Genomic DNA, 20,398 nt, shown 5'->3' with positions numbered 1-20,398 from the left:
GGCCCCCTTGAGGAAGTAGTATTGCAGTGAAATCCTGGAGGATGAGAACCAAGCACGTGCCAAGCGTGCAGGGGCAAAAAAAAGTGGTCAGAGAGGGTGGCAGGTTCAGATGGGCACAAGGCAGCGCGTCTCAAACTTCAACATGCCTGTGTATCACCTCGGGATCTTGTTAAGATGCACAATCTGCTTCAGTAGAGCTTGAGCTTATGGGTTTCTAATAGGCTCCGAATTGCTGGTGATGCTGATCCAGGGACCACAGTTTGAGTAGCAACAGCATAAAGCAAGGGCTGGAAGATTTTTCTACAAAGAGCCAGATGAGCTTCTGTTAACTACTCATTTCTGCCCTTGTAGCATAAAAGGAGCTATAGATAATTCGTAAACGAATGGGAGTGACCATAAATACAGCATCAGTAAAACTTCATTTACCCAAACACACAAAGGATCGATTTGGTCCACAGGTGGTAGTTTGCTGACTACTTGAATAGCTGGAATAGGGTATTGATCCTCAGTCTTAGCTGTACTTTACAATCACTTGGCAGCTTTCAAAAAATACCCAACAGGTCCCTACTCCAGACGGATGAAATTAGGATCTCTGTTGATGGGGCCAAGGCATTGATAGATTTGAAAATCTCCTCGGGGGTGATGCTGAGGGGCAATCACTGTGATGGGGACTTAATCTCATTTGATAGTCCCATTTTCTCTTCTCCCTAGGGGATAGGTAAGGCAAAATGACTCCACCTTTCTCTAATTCTCAGATACTATGAGTTGACCAATAGCTTTCAAGGAAGAGGAAAAAAAGAAAACAACAGGAAATGTACAAATCTATTTTAAGGCCTAGATTTCATAAATGTTAAAATGGCATGGAAATGTGTACTTCGAATCTAGGAAATGAGGTGTTTCCATCCCTATTTTACAGATGAGGAAATGGAGCACAGAAAACGTATCTTACGCACAGAGTTCTACAGATATTATGACCACGTGCCAAGGAGATATAGGCAAAGTATTGTGGCTTAGCTTGCTGAACACACTCTTCCCTTCCTTCCACCAAAACAAGTTTATCACTTTCCACAAAATCTGATTCAAAACTCACTGCCACTAAATGTGGCCCAATAGATAGCCCTCCCCTCCCTCTTCAGATCACACTTTATGCTTTGTCTTTCCCTCATGTACATTGTCACTTACTTGGGTGTCTTTTCACTGTCTTATGTACACGTGCTTTGTTTGCCCACCTCCATCGAACTCCTTGAAGGCAGGGGCAGACCTGGAAAGAGGACCAGAGAATTTGATCTGAGTCCAAATACTGCTGTTCACCAGCCATGTGAGCTTGGGAGATTAGCGCATTCTTCCTGAGTTTTGGTATTAATATCTGTAAAATGGGAATGGTTGAGTCTGTTTCACAGGATAGTAATGAAGTAAGAGTATTTTGTGAACTATAGAAGTGTGGGCATTTTCCCCAAAAGGCAAAACTATGCTTTTTTTTTTATTGGTACATAGCCAGTACAGGAGGGCTTAGGATGAAATATTACCTTGGAAAATGCTAAATGAACAAATGAATACATGGATTTGCATATCACATTTTGCATTAACTAATTTTCTTTTTCGATAGCCTTTAAGGTAATGTAGGCAGGGGCCTGTCTGTATCCTTCCAAGATTACTATATAAATTAACTAATGGGGCAGTTGCCAAGGCAATGCAATTTGCCTAGTTACTGACTTCAAGTTCCAGGAAATTACGGCATTGGTCAATAATTCTCACTATCCTCATTGTCTAGGTCTTATTCCCTCAGGGAGTACCTGTGCTTGGCACCAAATACTTATCCTTCTGAACTGGTTGAAATAGCCCCTCTTCTGGAAGAATCATCTCTGTGACTGCCCCCTAACACACACACCAGCTGCCCATGCCAAGGCACAGAGATATCCCCTTTCTGAGCTTCTACAGCTCATTGGACTTGCCCCTCCGCATCAGAATACCAGACTCACTGTGCTACTTTTGCTGCCTCTCCTATCAGACTGAGAGCTTTCTGAGGTCCAGGGCTACGTTTGCTGGATCTTGTGTTCCCAGAGGCTGGGGCAGTGTTGGCCAAAGCTGGTGACTGCAGATTGACTATACTTATGAGTGTGACAGTGGCTCACTACGGCTCCAAACCTAAGTGTCCATCTGCCTGTAGGATGACTCCACTTTCATGACATGTGGACATCTCAAAACTCAGCGTTTCAAAAAAGATCTTCCTTCCTGTACTAGTTATCTAAATTTTCAAAATAGGCTATTCCAAAGTTTAGTGGCCCCCAAATGACAACTTATTATGTCTCATGGTTCTCCGTGTTGACTAGGTTCTCTTCAGCAGTTATTGCCACTTCTTGGTCGGGGTCTCATTCAGATGGTGACTGGAGCTGGAATCATCCAAAAACTTTTCTACTGGGGGCCGATGAGGTGTCTCTTTATTTCCACATAGCCTCTCCATGGGCCTAGCTTGGGCTTCTTCACAAAATGGTAGTCCCAGACACGGAACATCTTACAGGGCACCTGGCTTCTCCCAGAGCAAGCACTGCACAAGCCTGGTGGAAGCTACCAAGCTTCTTTTGACCTACCACTGAAAGTCTCAGGGCATCACTTCTGCCACACGCTATTGGTCAAGTAAGTCATTAAGGCGAACCCAGATTCAAAGAGAAGGGAATTAGACTCTCCCTTCCAATGGGAGAAGCCCTGGTGGCACAGTGGTTAAGAGCTCGGCTGCTAACCAGAAGGTTGGCAGTTTGAATCCACCAGCCACTCCTTGGAAGCTCTATGGGGCAATTCTACTCTGTCCAGTACAGTCACTGTAAGTCAGAATTGCTTTTTTTTTCTTCCTTTTTTTGGTTTTCCCAATGGGAGCAGTAGTAAAAAATTTATGGCCATATTTATAATCTACCCCATTTTTAATAAGTGCGATTTTTTGTCTGTTTATAATCCCTCCATATCCCTGCATTCCAGGACTTTTTTTTTTAAAGGAACATATTTAAATGGAAATAAAAATTCATTTTTTCAGCATTTGGGGATGTTTATTGTATTTCCTTACATCATCTTTCAGTCGCCCATCCTTATGTCCAAATTTGTTCTTTTTCTTAAATACCTTTCGGATTTGGAGCCCCTCTTTCAGGAATGAGGTCGTATCAAGCTACAACTACTTTTCTCACTTTGTTTTATGATTTATTCCTATTGAATCATGGAGACCTCAATTATTCAAACGATACATTGCATTGGGCAAATTTGCTGCAAAAGACCTCTTTAAAGTGTTGAAGAACAAAGATGTCACCTTGAAGACGAAGGTGCGCCTGACCCAAGCCATGGTATTTTCAACTGCCTCATATGCATGCAAAAGCTGGATAATGAATAAAGAAGACTGAAGAAGAATTGACACCTCTGAATTGTGGTTTTGGCAAAGAATATTAAATGTACCATGAACTGCCAGAAGAATGAACAAATCTCTCTCGGAAGAAGTATAGCCAGTATGTTCCTTAGAAGCGAGGATAGCAAGACTTTGTCTCACATACTTTGGACACGTTATCAGGAGGATACCGTCCCTGGAGAAGGACATTATGCTTGATAAAGTAGAGGGTCAGCAAAAAAGAGGAAGACCCTAATAAGATGGATTAACACAGTGGCTGCAACAATGGGCTCAAGCATATCAACAATTGTGAGGATGGCTCAGCACCAGGCAGTGTTCACTTTGTTGTACAGAGGGTTGCTATGAGTCAGAACCAACTCAACGACACCTAACAACAACAAGATTTTTTTTCTGATTTTTATTGTGCTTTAAGCAAAAGTTTACAAATCAAGTCAGTCTCTCACACAAAAACTTATATTTACAACTCAAGTCAGTCTCTCACACAAAAACTTATATTTACAACTCAAGTCAGTCTCTCACACAAAAACTTATATACACCTTGCTAACATACTCCCAATTGCTCTCCCCCTAATGAGAAAGCCCGCTCCCTCCCTCCACTCTCTCTTTTCATGTCCATTTCGCCAGCTTCTAATCCCCTCTACCCTCTCATCTCCCCTCCAGGGAGGAGATGCAAACATAGCCTCAAGTGTCCACCTGATCCAAGAAGCTCACTCCTCACCAGCATCCATCTCCAACCCGTTGTCCAGTCCAATCCATGTCTGAAGAATTGGTTTGGGAATGGTTCCTGTCCTGGGCCAACAGAAGGTCTGGGGACAATGATCACTGGGCCAAGCTGGCACTTTGTAGACACTGCTGGTGGGAATGTCAAATGGTACAACCACTTTGGAAATCTATTTGACACTTCCTTAAAAAGCTAGAAATAGAACTACCATAAAAAAAAGTGTCAAATAGATTTCCAAAGTGGTTGTACCATTTGACATTCCCACCAGCCAATCTCTCCACAGCCTCTCCAACATTTATCGTTTTCTGTTTTACGGATTAATGCCAACCTTGTTGGAGTAAGATGAAATCTCATTGTAGTTTTGATTTGCATTTCTCTAATGGCTAATGATTGTGAGCATTTCCTCATGTATCTGTTAGCTATCTGAATGTCTTCTTTAGTGAAGTGTCTGTTCATACTTTTTGCCCATTTTTTAATTGGGTTATTTGTCTTTTTGCAGTTGAGTTTTTGCAGTATCATGTAGATTTTAGAGATCAGGCGCTGATTGGAAATGTCATAGCTAAAAACTTCTTCCCAGTCTGTAGGTAGGCTTTTTACTCTTTTGGTGAAGTCTCTGGATAAGCATAGGGGTTTGATTTTTAGGAGTTCCCAGTTATCTACTTTTTCTTCTGCATTTTTAGTATTGTTTTGTATACCGTTTATGCCATGTATTAGGGCTTCTAATGTTGTCCCTATTTTTTCTCCCATGATCTTTATCGTTTTAGATTTTATATTTGGGTTTTTGATCCATTTTGATCTTGTTTTTTGCATGGAGCAAGGTATGGGTCTTGTTTCATTTTTTTGCAGATGGATATCCAGTTATGCCAGCACCATTTGTTAAAAAGACTGTCTTTTCCCCATTCAACTGTTTTGGGGCCTTTGTCAAATATCAAGTGTTCATATGTGGATGGATTTATGTGTGGATTCTCAATTTGGTTCCACTGGTCTATGTATCTGTTCTTGTACCAGTACCAGGCTGTTTTGACTACTGTGGCTGTATAATAGGTTCTAAAATCAGGTAGAGTGAGGCCTCCCACTTTGTTCTTCCTTTTCAGTAATCCTTTACTTATCCAGGGCCTCTTTCGCTTCCATATGAAGTTGGTGATTTGTTTTTTCACCTCATTAAAGAATGTCGTTGGAATTTGGATCGGAATTGCATAAAATCTATGGATTGCTTTTGGTAGAATAGACATTTTTATAATATTAAGTCTTCCTATCCACGAGCAAGGTATGTTTTTCCACTTACGTAAGTCTCTTTTGGTTTCTTGCAGAAGTGTTTTGTAGTTTTCTTTGTATAAGTCTTTTACATCTCTGGTAAGATTTATTCCTAAGTATTTTATCTTCTTGGGGGCTATGGTAAATGGTATTGATTTTGTGATTTCCTCTTTGATGTTCTTTTTGTTGGTGTAGGGGAATCCAACTGATTTTTGTATGTTTATCTTGTATCCTGATACTCTGCTGAACTCTTCATAAGTTTCAGTAGCTTTCTGGAGGATTCCTTAGGGTTTTCTGTGTATAAGATTATGTCATCTGCAAATAGAGATAATTTTACTTCTTCCTTGCCAATCTGGATGCCCTTTATTTCTTTATCTAGCCTAATTGGTCTGGCTAGGACCTCCAGCACAATGTTGAATAAGAGTGGTGATAAAGGGCATACTTGTTTGGTTCCGGATCTCAAAGGAAATGCTTTCACGCTCTCTGCATTTAGGATGATGTTGGCTGCTGGCTTTGTATAAATGCCCTTTATTATGTTGAGGAATTTTCCTTCTATTCCTATTTTGCTGAGGGTTTTTATCATGAAAGGGTGTTGAACTTTGTCAAATGCCTTTTCTGCATCAATTGATAAAATCATGTGATTCGTGTCTTTTGTTTTATTTATATGATGGATTACATTAATTGTTTTTCTAATGTTGAACCATCCCTGCATACCTGGTATGAATCCCACTTGGTCATGGTGAATTATTTTTTTTGATATGTTGTTGAGTACTACTGGCTAGAATTTTGTTGAGGACTTTTGCATCTACGTTCATGAGGAATATAGATCTGTAATTTTCTTCTTTTGTGGTGTCTTTACCTGGTTTTGGTATCAGGGATATGGCGGCTTCATAGAATAAGTTTGGTAGTATTCTGTCCTTTTCTATGCTCTGAAATACCTTTAGTAGTAGTGGTGTTAACTCTTCTCTGAAAGTTTGGTAGAACTGTGCAGTGAAGCCATCCGGGCCAGGGCTTTTTTTTGAACAGCAAAATGTTTTGATGGTTGTTTTCAAATATACTCATTTTGTGATCTTCTAATATTTCATTATGGTATTTATACTTCATACTTCCTATTATCTCTTTCAGAGAGCCCTGGTGGTGCCAGTGGTTAAGCGTTTGCCTGCTAACCAAGGTGGAATCCACAAGTTCCTCCTTGAAAACCCTACGGGGCAGTTCTGCTCTGTCCTACAGGATCATTATGAGTCAGAATTGGCTGGGTAGCAACACGTTTGATTTTTGTTATTATGTCTTTAAATACCTTTAACGTCTTGCTTCATGGCCTCTTTTAGGTTATTTTATTACCTTGTGTTCTTGGGGTGCCACATCTCTTTGTGGAATCTGCTGCTTCCCCATCAGAGTAGCTTATTTACCTTCATAGTTTGCTTTTTTTTTTTTTATTGCTGTGATTTCATCTTTAGCAGTAGTTGTTTTTATGTGTGTGAGATTTCCGTGTGTCTAAGGTTGTCGAAATGCCCATCAATAGTAGTTTTGCCTTTGCCTCTGCAACAGTCTTGTGGTTCCACTCGTTGGAGACCAGTTTTTACATTAATTCCTAAGTTTTGGATTCCTATATCATGTGGATTTCATACGTTCAATCTCCATACCCATTTTTCACCACACTTGAGTTTCTTTTCTTATCTATAAACCTGTTTTTTATACAGGATTACAGTGGAGAATTGTGATAAAGTCTTGGTACTCAGGTGTCAGAATGCTTGGGTTTAAATCCTCACTGTGGGATTTTCGGCAAGTTCTTTAACTCTGCTGAACCTCAATTTCTAATCTGTAAAATGGGGATAAGAATAATAGAATAAAAATGGGGATAATAATAATAGAATAAACTTCATAGAATTGCTATGAATACTAAATGGTAGCTGGCACATGGGAAGAGTTTCTATCTTTATCGTTGCCATTTCTCCAGACCAGAGGCCCAACTTTTCTATTTTTTATTTAGCAGAAGTTAGAAAATGTGTCTGTTAGTCAGTCTGACATGGTGATTTGTGTTCACTCATCTTCATGAGCCTCAGATTTGTTTTCCTTTTCCTCTTCATGCAACCAAATTATGTTTGTTCTTCAAAGTGAAGCTCAAGTCTCATCTCCTACATGAGTCCTTTTCTCCCTTCACCACACCCAGCTTATATCTGTTTTCATCTGTCCGTCCATCGTGCATCCATTCATTTGTTCCTGCAAGCACCACAGTGGGTTAGTCACTGTTCCAGGCACTGGGATACAGCATGGAAAAGACAGTTCCCTACTGTGATGCTTAAAGTTGTGTATCAACTTGGCTGGGCCATGATTCTCAGTGATTTGACAGTTATGATGTAGTTTGATAGTTATGTAATGATGTAATCACCTACATGATAAGATCTGATACAATGTAATCACCTCCATGATGGGATCTGCTGTGAGCACCTGGTCAGTTGAAGGGGAGTCCTTGGAGGTGTGGTTCTCATCCAGTATATGTGGACTTTCTGGCTTGCTCTGCTCTGGATCTGGCATTCAGCTCATTATTATCTGACCTCTGGGTCTTGGGACTTGATCCAGCAACTGCTGTCTTACCTGCTGATTTTGCTTTCATCAGCCCCTGCAGCAACATGAGTCAGGAGAAGCCTCCAGCCTGACACCTGACCCGTGGACTTGGGACTTGCCAGCCTCTACAACTGCGTGACCCATTTCCTTGAGATAATCTCTCTCTCTCTCTGCTTCACTGGTTTTGCTTCTCTAGAGAACTCAGCCTAAGACACCTACCCTCCCTGTGTTCCCATTTCTGTGTGAAGGCAGACTATAAACAAGGAAACACATATCACCACAATAAATTCGCAGTTGATGACAAGTTATCAGAAGAGAAATAATGCAGGGTCAGATGTTGGGCAGTGATGGGAGATATGTAGGGGGAAATTATTTTCAAGAGGGCACTAACAGAAAGTTTCTTTAAGGAGGACATGATATTTGAACAGACATCTAAACAAAGTGAAAAAGCAAAAAATATGAAGGCTCTGAGGTAGAAATTTGTCCTTTTTGAGAAAAAGCAAGATCAATGAAACTGGGGCGATGCAGGGCGAGGGGAGGTAGGATAAAGTTAGAGAATTAGCGGTAGTTTTTTTTTTTTTTAATGTGTGTGAGAGAGTCACGTAGGGCCTTGTTGGTCATGGTAAGGAATTTTGAGTGGGGATTTCAGATGATCTCATTTTTAGTTTAAAATGAAGCATTCTAGAATAGTCTTCCAGATAAGACATACTAGGAAGAAGAACCTACACTTTACTTCCAAAAATTAGTCAAAGAAAACTAGTTGAACAATGGGTCAGCAAAAACAAGGAAAACCCTCAATGAGATGGTGTCTTAGTTTTCTAGTATCTCTATATATCAGAAATACCACAAGTGGACAGCTTTAACAAACAGAAATTTATTCTCTCACAGTTTAGGAGTCTACAAGTTTGAATTCAGGGCACCAGCTTTAAGGGAAGGCTTTCTCTCTATGTTGGTTCTGGGGGAAGATCCTTGTCTCCTTTCAATATCTGTGGGATAGGCATTCCTTGGGGATCTCCATGTGTCTTGGCATCTGTCTTGGATTGAATTGCGTCCCCCCAAAATATGTGTCAACTTGGTTAGGCCATGATTCCCAGTATTGTGTGGTTGTCCTCCATTTTGTGATTGTAATTTTATGTTAAAGAGTATTAGGGTGGGATTGTAAAACCCTTACTAAGGTCACATCCCTGATTCAATGTAAAGGGAGTTTCCCTGGGGTCTGGCCTGTACCACCTTTTATCTTACAAGAAATGTAAGGAAAGGGAAGTGAGCAGAGTGGGGAGGGGACCTCATACCACCAAGAAAGCAGTGCCAGGAGTAAAGCACCTCCTTTGGACCTGGGTTCCTGTGTGGAGAAGCTCCTAGTCCAGGGGAAGACTGATGAGAAGGACTGATGAGAAAGACTGATGAGAAGGACTGATGAGAAGGACCAAGAGAAGAGCCAACAGAGAGAGGAAGCCTTCCTGGAGCTGATGCCCTGAATTTGGACTTATAGCCCACTAGACTGTAAGAAAATAAATTTCTCTTTGTTAAAGCCATCCACTTGTGGTATTTCTGTTATATCAGCTCTAGATGACTAAGACAGCATCCATGTTCCTCTGGGTCTAGGAGGTTCTTGACATGAGGATCCAGGGTCTCCAAAGGACGTGCTTCACTTCTGGCTTTTCTTTTTTGGTATTAGGAAGTCGCCTGATCTCTCCTCACTTGTTTAATCTCTTATATCTCAGAAGAGATTGACTCAAAATAAATCTAATCCTATAGATTGTATCCTGCCTCATTAAAATAACTGCCTGTAATCCTGCTTTATTAACATCATACTTATCCCTGTCTCTGTCAAGTCGATTCTGACTCGTAGCGACCCTATAGGACAGAGTAGAACTGCCCCATAGGGTTTCCAAGGAGTGGCTGGTGGATTTGGACGGCAGACCTCTTGGTTAGCAGCTGATCTCTTAGCCACTGCACCATCAGGACTCCCATCAACATTATAGAGGTTAGGATTTACAATACATAGGATAATTATATCAGATCCTGCAATGGAAGATAATTACATGATACTGAGAACCATGGCCTAGCCAAGTTGACACATATTTTTGGAGAACACGATTAAATTCATAACAGATGGATTGACACAGTACTTAACAATAGACTTAATTGCATAAGCCATCATGAAGAGAGGACAAGACCAGGCATTGTTTTGTTCTGTTTGTTGTTTGTTCTGCTGTTCTGTTCCAGACCAGGCACCATGAGTCAGAGTCAGTTCCACATCAACTAACAATAATAACAGAACAGTCTGTAAATGGGCAAGATCAGAAGCAGGGAGTAAAATTAGGAGGCTTTTGCTAAAATCCAGGTGAAATGATGGTGTCTTAGATGAGGGTGGAAGTAAAAACAGTGTTGAGAAGTAGCTGAGTCTGGGACTTGCTTTTTTATGTAAAGCCAACCACATTTGCTCAGAGGTATGAAAGAAAGAGTGGAATCAATGATAACTCCTGTTTTAGCTTGGGCAACTTGGTGAGTGGTGGTACCATGAACTGAGATGGCTGCTGTAGTCAACAATTTAACACTTTAACACCAACTTAAGAGTTAACAGTACTTTGATTATATCCTGTATTTTTTTATTGCTCACCAATTAAATCATAGGTCTCCCAGTTCCCTTAAAATAGGTGAGGACAGCCGGGGGCGCTCTCTTCACTTTTGATTAATTAGTTGATTCCACTTCTATCAGTTAGTAGACTTTTGGCAAGTTACAAAACCCTCTGACTCAGTCTCCTCATCTGTAAAATGAGTCTAGTAAGATTAACACTCACTGGAGTCGTTGAGGTGATTGAGTGTAGCCCTTAGGAAAAGGCCTGGCATATAGTAAGTGCTCACTAAGTATTAGCTGTTATCATTATTCATTCCAGGAATCCACCCACACCCTGTACCCCACAACTATACTCATTCAAAGCACGGATCTTATGAGTTACTCTTTACTCTGTTTGCTCAATGTATGGAAAAAATGTTTTTCAAAAAGCACCCAGTACTTACTTGAGCTGACAAAAACACCATGTCAACCTCAGAATGCTGCTCTATGTCTGAATCTCTTTTGTTACCTTTCACTTTTGCAAGCCTGCCGCTGAGGTCAACACATGGTAGACTTTACTTTTGACTTAACGACAGGGTTATTAAAAAGGACCAGTAGATCTGGTTCCTACTTTCTACCACATTAAGCCATGCATGCTTTTGAGTTAGTTGCAGTGAATAAATATTTTATCAATGATCCAATGTATTTTATTACTTCTCTGGTCCTTCTGGGTATTGCTGGATAGATTTCTGTTTAGCTGATGTCATTGTTGGCTTTTAAGAATCAGGTCAGTATGGCTGTCCTTTTGTCGCTTTAAGCAAATGCAGAAAAACAGCAGCTTGGAGATGAGGAGCCACTATTCCGACTTAATGAGATCAGTTGTCAGCAGCAGAAATTCACAGCAGTTGGTGTCCACTAAGAGGACAAATTAAAGAACTAATTTCAAGTAAAAAAAAAAAAAATTACAAAATTATCTGGTACATTCCAGCATGTGAGATTAAATTCCTTCATCAGCAGCGATCAGGTAAAACACCATGAGTTAGTGGAGAGAGCCCACAACCAGTGCAACCCCTGCCTGGGGAAATGCTCAACTTTACTAAACCTCAGATATTTCCTTTGTCAAATGGGAATAATAATTCCTACCTGCCTCACAGGGTACTGTCAGGATTCAGGGAGATAATGACTACAAAAGGACTTGGAAAGTACAAAATGTCATCTGTTGTTGTTAGGAGCCATTGAGTCAGTTCTGACTCATAGCGGCCCCATCTGCAACAGAACGAAACACTGCCCAGCCTTGCGCCATCTTCACAAGCATTGTTATGCTTGAGCCCATTGTTGCAGCCACTGTATCAATCCATCTTCTTGAGGGTCTTCCTCTTTTTCACTGACCCTCTACTTTACCAAGCATGATGTCCTTCTCCAGGGACTCGTCCCTCCTGATAACATGTCCAAAGTACGTGAGACAAAACCTCACCATCCTTGCTTCCAAGGAGCACGCTGGCTGCATTTCTTCCAAGATAGACCTGTTCGTTCTTCTGGCAGTCCATGGCATATTCAAAATGTTATACCTAAGCAAAATGTTATATTTAAGCAAATGTTATTCTTATGCAAGCCTATATGAATGTTAAGGTTTGGAAACGTCTGGGGAAAGCTAGTGTAATTGGAGGATAACCTCCGTGTTGGGGCTTGCCAAGTCATTTTCAGGGGAGTGATGCCCACTCTACCTCAGGAACTCGATCCACTCATCCTCTGCCCGTCTCAAAAATTCTCTCACCTTAACTTCCTGTCCTTACTATTTCATGCTACCCTATTGTTATGAGGGGTGGGGCTGCATTGGTTTGGGTGACGCTGTTGTGGCGAATAAACCTCAAAAGGTATACTGGCTCATACACAATAGGAAGTTAAATTATTACTGATTTCACCGAAGTAGGTGGATAAACACATTTGTGGCTGGCCCCTTTTCACACAGTCTCTCAGGCACCCAGACTGAGTGTGGCTCTGCCATCTTTAAAAACATTTGGCCCTTGACGTTATCTCCATTCCAACCAATGGGAAGGAAAAGGAAAAAAAAGTGGAGGACTGCCCTGTGAGAGGTCTTAAGGCCAGGCCTGGAAGTGGCAGACCTCACTTCTGTCATGTACCAATGGCTAGAACACCATCATTTAGCCATTGCAAGTGAGGCTGGGAAACGTAGACCCCCCTGGGTAGCCACATCTGAGTAACAGCTCTGCAATGTGAAGGGGCAGCACAATTGTTGATGAACAGCTGGAGGTGCCTGCCACAGCAACCATGACTACTGCTAGGTGATTTGTCATTGCTGAAATCTGAGTTCTTTGCATTTCTTTAATTAAATCCTGCAGAATGTGTGGGGAGCTATGGACGCAAGGAAAGTTGGGGTTTTTTTTTTTTGGTCAAAACGTGCTCTTTGATTCCCTTGTACTGCCCCACTAATATAAAACTTACCACGCATGACAGTCTCAGGAGGACAAATTTCTCCCTGTAACTATTCCAAACCTGTTCTCAATGTTTCAGTGGACTCTTGGCTTAATTGCCTGATTTTTTTTTTTTTTCCTCTTTTCCGGTAGATGTATTTAATTAATTAAAAGCATTTCTTAATTATTTTTTGAAATACATTTATTGGTTCTCAGTACGCAGAATTGAATTAATCCTAATTCTTAGTTCATTATTCACTTTCATCCACTGGTCCTTCCAAGCCCTTCTATTTGTTTATTTATTAATAACGTAATAAATCCACAAACCTCCTACCCATATAGAAACTAGAATATTAACAATACCTTTTATCTACAATGAGCTTCTTCCCAATCTCATTACCCTGCCTCCCACATTCTGTGTGACCACTATCCTGAATCTTGTGTTTATCGTTCCCTTAGATTTTTAAAATGTAGTTTTATTACAGTTATATTCCTTTAAAACTATATGATTTAATATTATGTATTAAACTAACAGTATAAAAAGGGTATCATTCTGTATATAATTTTCTGGGACTTACTTTTTCATCCATTATATTGCTAATATTTATATTTTTGCCTCTAGTGGTTAATTTTGATTGATGTGTAATACTCTGTTATACATTGATATCTTCATTTTCCTGTCAATAACTCTTTGGGTTATTTCCAGATCTGTGCAATTGCAATCAGCGCTACTATAAAATTTCTTGGACAAATCTCCTGTCATATGTGTGAAAGAATGTCCTAGGAATAGACATTCTAGGACATTCTAATAGACAATTGGTAGGACATAAGGCGTGAGAAAGTTCAGTTTTATAAGATAGTACCTGTGATAGTTAAGGTTGTGTGTCAACTTGGCTGGGCCATGATTCTCAGTGGTTTGGCTGGTATGTAATGCTGTAATTTGGTAGTTATGTCATGATGTAGTTATCCTCCATTTTGTGATATAATGTAATAACTTCCATGCTGTGATCAACCAATCAGTTGTAAAGAGAGTTTCCTCAGGGATGTGGGCTGCATCCAATATATATGGATGTTATGGCAAAGCTTGCTGGTTTTTGCTCACTCTGGATTCTGCGTCCGGTTCATCATCATCTGATCTCCATTTCTTGGGACTTGAGCCAGTGCTCTGCTGGCCTGGCCATCTTGGGATTTGTCAGCCTCCGTGGCCTGTGAGCAAGCAGCCTGCCATCTGACCTGCCAATTTTGGGTTCATCAGCCCCTGCAGCTACATGAGTCAGAAGAAGCCTCCACCCTGACACATGACCCACAGACTTGGGACTTTCTAGCCTCTACAACTGCTTGAGCCATTTCCTTGAGCTAAGTCTCTCTCTCTGTCTCTACATATATATGTATGCTTCATTTGTTTTGGTTCTGTAGAGAACCCAGCCTAAAACAGTGTCAAACAATTTTCCAAAGTGGTGGTACACCTTTATGCCCAGCAATGTGTATGAGTATCCACATCCTCTCCAATACTTAATTTTGTCGGATTTCGTGAGTGTTGCCAATTGAATGGATGTAAATGTTACGCCAATTCCCACTGATCGCAAATGAATTTAAACGTCTCTTTGTATGTTTGGTGCCTATATGTATACTGGCTTCTATGAAATTCCTGTTTATGCTTTTTGGCCCTTTTTTTTGTTGTTGTTGTTGTTTGTTCTTTTCTACTGATTTCTGTTGTTGTTGTGTGCCTTTGAGTTGATTCCAGCTCATAGTGACCCTATAGGACAAGATAGAGCTGCCCCATAGGGTTTCCTAGGCTGACATCTTTATGGGAGCAGTCCGCCACATCTTTCTTCTGCAGAGCGCCAGGTGGACTGATGAGTTAAAACAGCTAAGCATTTAACCATCGCGCCACCAGGGCTTCTTCACTGGTTTCTAGGAACACATTTTTTATGCTAATATTTTCAGCTGTGTTTGTTGGATCAGTGAACTCTTCAAATGTAGAGTTGCTTGGATTTAGAGAGAATGTAACCCGATGTGCTTCAGATTAGGAAGCTAGGGAAGTAAGGTGGTGTTGTCTAAGGTCATGCAACAGTTTAGGGTCAGAGTGAACCTCAGATCATGAGCTGTTCTACCATGTCAAGTGCCTCTTCAACATTGAAAAGTGGCCAGGTCACCTGTATGGCCTTGTTCAAATGTGATCAGTATATACATCCTCTTTTCGTGATTCTGGAAAATGCAGTTGGGGAAAAGTGTAGCGTCAAAAGCAAAACTACGCAACTTGCTTGTACCATGAGTGATTGTGTATTTTGTTTTCCTTACTTTCATTGATTCAGCAATATTTATTTGTATCTGTTGTGTCCCAAAGGTCTATTCTGCAACATTTTAACATGAACTTAAGTCTTACTTTGAATATTTTTCTTTCTATATTTTGACCTCTGAGAAGTAGAATGCCTTAAAGAAGGGAAGTAGTGAAAAGATGAGGGGTTAAGTAAGCAAACAACCATTATCTTCAACTTGGCGGCAAAGATTTAGTGTTGTGCAAAAGCTGACAATATTCTAGTTTCTGAAGAGAGATAAAATCAGTACTTGGAAATGATGAATCTTGCATGCTTCATTTTAAGGGAAAGGACTGGTATTTATGTTCATTCTGCTGAGTCTCTTTTGTGTCCCTTGTGGGTTGTTGATATTTTTTCGAGAACGTAGCCTGGATTATGAATTGGGTTGTGTGGGGCAGATGTCTCCCTAGAACACTGGTACATAATAGCCTCGAGAGAGGTGTTGCACACATTCTAAACATTCTGGGTTTGAAGCCAAGTGTTGGGTGGCTGCATTGCTTTTGCAGCTGTAGTTTAAATCAGAAACATTCTACCTTTTCAACATAGAATTTACAGAGATCCAGATTTTTTTTAAAAGAAGTCTGTAACTTCCAAAAGAGATTTATCAGTCTCTGCTTGCCTAATTCTGAATGAACAGAGTGCAGCAATTTTCAGATTCAAGGGAACTGTGCCTTTGAGAGTGTTTCTATAATGAGAGGCAATTTCACTGTTGTTATATTGAGATGGAATGAATGTTTCAATTTTATGTTAATTACTTTCAACAAATACCTTCTTTATTCTCCCCTCAGATGTCTTCAGTGATCAGATATGTTTAAAATTTAAGTATGAAAATCTTAGTCATATCTGGTAGCAGAACACCATACAGACTATGGGAAGAAATTGCTTATTCCCTGTTGCACCCCATTTATTTATAAAATATCTTTGTTTTCTTCACTCCCTTATCCCATTACTTATTATAAAATACAAGAGGTAACAGGGGCTAGTGCATTTTAGGTTGTATACATGTATCATGTAGGCACAAGTATGACTTTAAAATTGCCTTTATTTAGAGATTATGTATGGTTTAAGGAGATGTGTATAGGTGCCAGGTTGATAAGGGGTGGACTGTGATAGTTAATGTTATGTGTCAATTTGGCTAGGCTATGATTCTCAGTGGTTTGGCAGATATTATGTAATCACCTTCGACTTGGTGATCTGATGTCAGCAGCCAATTAGTTGAAAGCGGAGTTTCCTTGGGGGTAGGGCCTGCCTCCAGTACATAAATGGATGTTCTGGCAAAGCTAGCTCTCTTTCTCAATCCTGTATATTTCTCATCACCTGACCTGCAGATTTTGGGTTTGTCAGCCCCTGAAACCATGTGAGCCAGCTGAAGCCTTCAACCTGCCACTTGACCTGCAGATTTTGGGTTTGTCGGCCCCTGCAACCACGTTAGCCAGCAGAAACCTTCAGCCTGCTGCCTGACCCACGGATTGGGGACTTGCCAGTCCCCACAATTGGGTGAGCCATTTCCTTGAAGTAAATCTCTTTCTATATATATTTATATATGTGGTTCATTGGTTTTGCTCCTCTAGTGAACCCAGACTGGGACAATTCCCAAATAATAACCACAACAATTTCAGATGTTTATATTTTTGCATTTTCAGATTTCAAGTTGCAGATTGTTCAGGCCACATCCATATTTTGATGAAGTGAAAATGAACACATTCTCCTCGCCTCCCAAGCATGAACTTGGAGGTTTAGTCCTACCAGTTCTCCCCCCACATACGCACACAGTAGGGCACATAAACACCTCAAGAGAGTCGCTCACTGTGTCTCATCATGGCATAGCCTTATAGCACACTGGATTTGGAATGTTATTTAAAGCCTGCAAGAAAACTCTTACACAAGATGCTAAGCCAGAGAGCTTCGTTTTTAGTGTACCAGTGGCATTAGCATCTGAGTGGGGAAGTTTCCAGATACTGCATGCAGTGGCATTGCTAGGGTTGGTGTCACCCCCCCCCCCCCCCCGCGCCATGGACCTCATCCCATACAAAGCCATACAGAATCCTTAATGATGTTTTTTGTTCTAATGTTACTCATAGATCATAAATTCCTGTTTATCACTCCTTCTTTTCCTTTAATGACTACTTCATTCTCAAAAAAGTTATTGATACAGGTTCACAAGTACTCATTGCCACAATATTGTAGCTAAAACACCAGAAAATTCGACAAAATCAGCAACTACAAAAACACAGGCAGCAACGAAACGACAGTGCTTGTTGCACATGCAGATGTAACCAGGTGATTCCTAGTGTCATTGTAACTGGGTAATAAGGACAGGTCTGACCAGGGTGCATTAGAAGGTTCAAAAAATAAATTAGCATAGAGTTTTAGCTTTGTAGGTATATTGATACATGTGAGCTGAGCTTACAAAAAATGTTTTTGTTGTTATAACTAACTACAGGGGTATTTTTATAGACAACCATTTGGTGTCGCCCCCTCTGACAGTGTTAGCCAATCTGTATCCCTCACTGCATGCTTCTTGGGAACTCTTGTGGCCTTATCTACTCCTTGCTTCCTCATCCAGGCCTTCTAACTTTCATCCACTATTGTTCTCTGCCTGTCTTGACTGCTGAAACCTTTGACAATGATCCCATTGATTCTCCTTGACGCATCTTCTCTTTTGCCTCTCATGCCTCCTGAAACCTGCATTTCTTTACAAAACTCATAAACGGTAAAGATGAAAACACTGTAAAGCTGTTTTTTTTAAGACAAAATAAAAAGAAATGATAACGAGTACCAATATCTCCCAGTACTAAGCAAAAAAAAAAAATGGAAAGAAGAAACTAGGAGACACTTTTTGTGTTCCCAGATCTGGGGATGCAGGGTAACTGAGTGTTTGAAAGGATAGGTTTTGAAGTCAGGCAGATGTGAGTTCTAGTCTCAACAATGTGGCCTTGAGTCACTTATCTATCCTTCATGAATCACTGTTTCCTTATCTGTAAAATAGGAGCAACAATAATACCTGCTCTAGGGTTGATAGGAGCCCTGGTGACGTAGTGGTTAAGCACTCAGCTGTTAGCCGAAAGGCCAGCGGTTCAAACCCACCATCTGCTCCACGAGAAAGATGTGGCAGCCTGCTTCGGTGAAGATTTACAGGCTTGGAAGGAAACTCTATGGGGCAGTTCTATTCTGTCTTGTAGGGTCGCTATGGTCGGAATCAACTCGACTGCAGTGGGTTGACTAGGGCTGTTATGAGTATCAGTATCAAATAGGAGAATGGAGGTAAAACTTAGCATGGAACATAGCAAAGTCTCAACAAATGATAAAATTTATCATTTATTACCATATACAGGAATGAAAAATATGTACAGATGATATGACTTGATTTTCACTTAGGCAAACCACTTTGAGATTTAAGTTCCTCTAAAACAAGAGGTTTAGACTAAAAATTAGCTCTTAAGAGTCTTTTCCAGCTCATTGATTACTACTAGGATAGGACAGATAAGTTGACCTACAGCCTGAAAAGTTTGTATCATGTAGCTTCTTATGAAGGAATGAACCGAGTCCCAAATTCCAGAATTTCAGAGCCAGAATGGAACAGGTGAGAAAATTGAGCTGGAGCTTCTCATGTGAAATGGCCATTTTCAGAAGGGGCCAACTATTAAATCAGTAGGAATCTGCCTAATATGGAGTGAGACAGCCACCTGTAACATTGCAAATACACATTGGGGTAAGAATTAGGCAGGACGCACAGACTCTAGTTTATTATATGGATAATTTCTTCCTGTTCAATAGATGAATGAGTGAATGAATGAGCCCACCCTGCTTCATTAAAATATTTGTTTTCAATATGTTTAATATTTTATTTCGTTCTATGAAATGAACATTTTAAGGTAGTTAAAAATGCTTTAGACCAAACTACAAAACTGAAAAACCTTGCTTCATTCGATTCTAAGTAGTTGGAAACAAATGGCTCAAATAGAGTCCTTTTGAGTAGCAAGACATCAAGTGAAATATGAAAGTTCATTTTTTTAAATATATACCTCAAATTTAAGCATAAAGAGAAATGGTTATCTTTCTTACTACCTAGGAAGAAGAAGAAAAGAACTTTTGACCACATCTTGTTGTTGTTAGGTGCCATCGAGTTGTGACAGATTAGAGTTGAATTGCCCCGTAAGGTTTTCTTGGCTGTAATCTTTAAAGAAGCAGATTACCAGATCTTTCTCCCAGGGAGCCAATGGATGGGTTCGAACTGCCGGACTTTACTTTGTCAAGTGCTATGTTTTGCACCACCAGAGTTCCTTTGTCTGCACCTAGAAATACTAAATATGACTCAAAGGTGAAATACACCTATGTTTCCATGCTGGAGAGATTAAGAAAACATGGCTTAGATTGTGTCCCAGCCATGAACTCTCAATTGTCTTGGCAATGGGTAGAAAGAGAGTGACTCTAGGGTATAAGGAAAATGATTAACAGGAACATAATATTGTTGGAACGAGAATGCGTCTGGCTACTACCACTGAGTATCCAAAATCTCATGTTGCTGGGGGACTGTGGACCAGGATAAGCTCTGATGACTAAAATTGTTGGTTCTTCTTTTCTCTAAGATACTTCACAGATCAGAAGGTCAAGGAACCCCAGAAATTCCGTGTCTTCTGTTGCACTCAATTTATTATACAATTTTATTTGCTAATATTTGGGTAAGTTTTGATTTCCAGATAATAACCACAACAATTTTAGATGTTTATGTTTTTACCTTTTCAGATTTCAAGTTGGAGATTTTTCAGGTCACAATATGAACATGCTGCTGATTTTGTTGCTCATGATAACTTGTCTCCACGATTCTGTGAACCAGGATTCTGGTAAGGAAAAAATGCATGGAAAGAATGATCTTCCTTAACTTCCATTACGGAAAATAGATAACATCCAATTTGGGCTTACTTAAAAGTCAGGAGTTTTACTGTATTGTTCTGTTTTGTTTTTGGTGGTTGGGACAGTGGTAGTTCAATTTCTTTTCAACGTCACCTGTGTTCCTTTGAAGATCATTTGTTTTGGGGCCTTATTCCTTGTTAACAATAGACAGATGAAAGATGTCATTTTATCCTCAGTTTCAATTCCTTTTGGGCCTCTGGGAAGTTGCATGAAAATTCTATCCATTCACATTAGGTTCAGTTCTGGAAA

At 40.3% G+C, this 20,398-nt stretch overlaps 1 protein-coding gene across 1 annotated transcript in view; it reads left to right on the top strand.

The window, feature by feature from the left end:
* The window catches only part of LOC126068286 (collagen alpha-6(VI) chain-like), a 119,967-nt gene that overhangs the window by 19,402 nt on the left and 80,167 nt on the right, over positions 1–20,398 (top strand). The window contains exons 2-3 of the mRNA XM_049870746.1: positions 16,564–16,732; positions 19,982–20,079. Of these exons, the coding sequence (XP_049726703.1) occupies positions 20,013–20,079 (67 nt within the window). The 5' untranslated portion in view covers positions 16,564–16,732; positions 19,982–20,012. The remainder of the gene's footprint in view (positions 1–16,563; positions 16,733–19,981; positions 20,080–20,398) is intronic.

This window comes from Elephas maximus, chromosome 27 (genome assembly GCF_024166365.1).
Source record: "Elephas maximus indicus isolate mEleMax1 chromosome 27, mEleMax1 primary haplotype, whole genome shotgun sequence".
Lineage (NCBI taxonomy): Eukaryota > Metazoa > Chordata > Mammalia > Proboscidea > Elephantidae > Elephas > Elephas maximus.
This window is presented reverse-complemented; position numbering and strand designations above follow the sequence as displayed.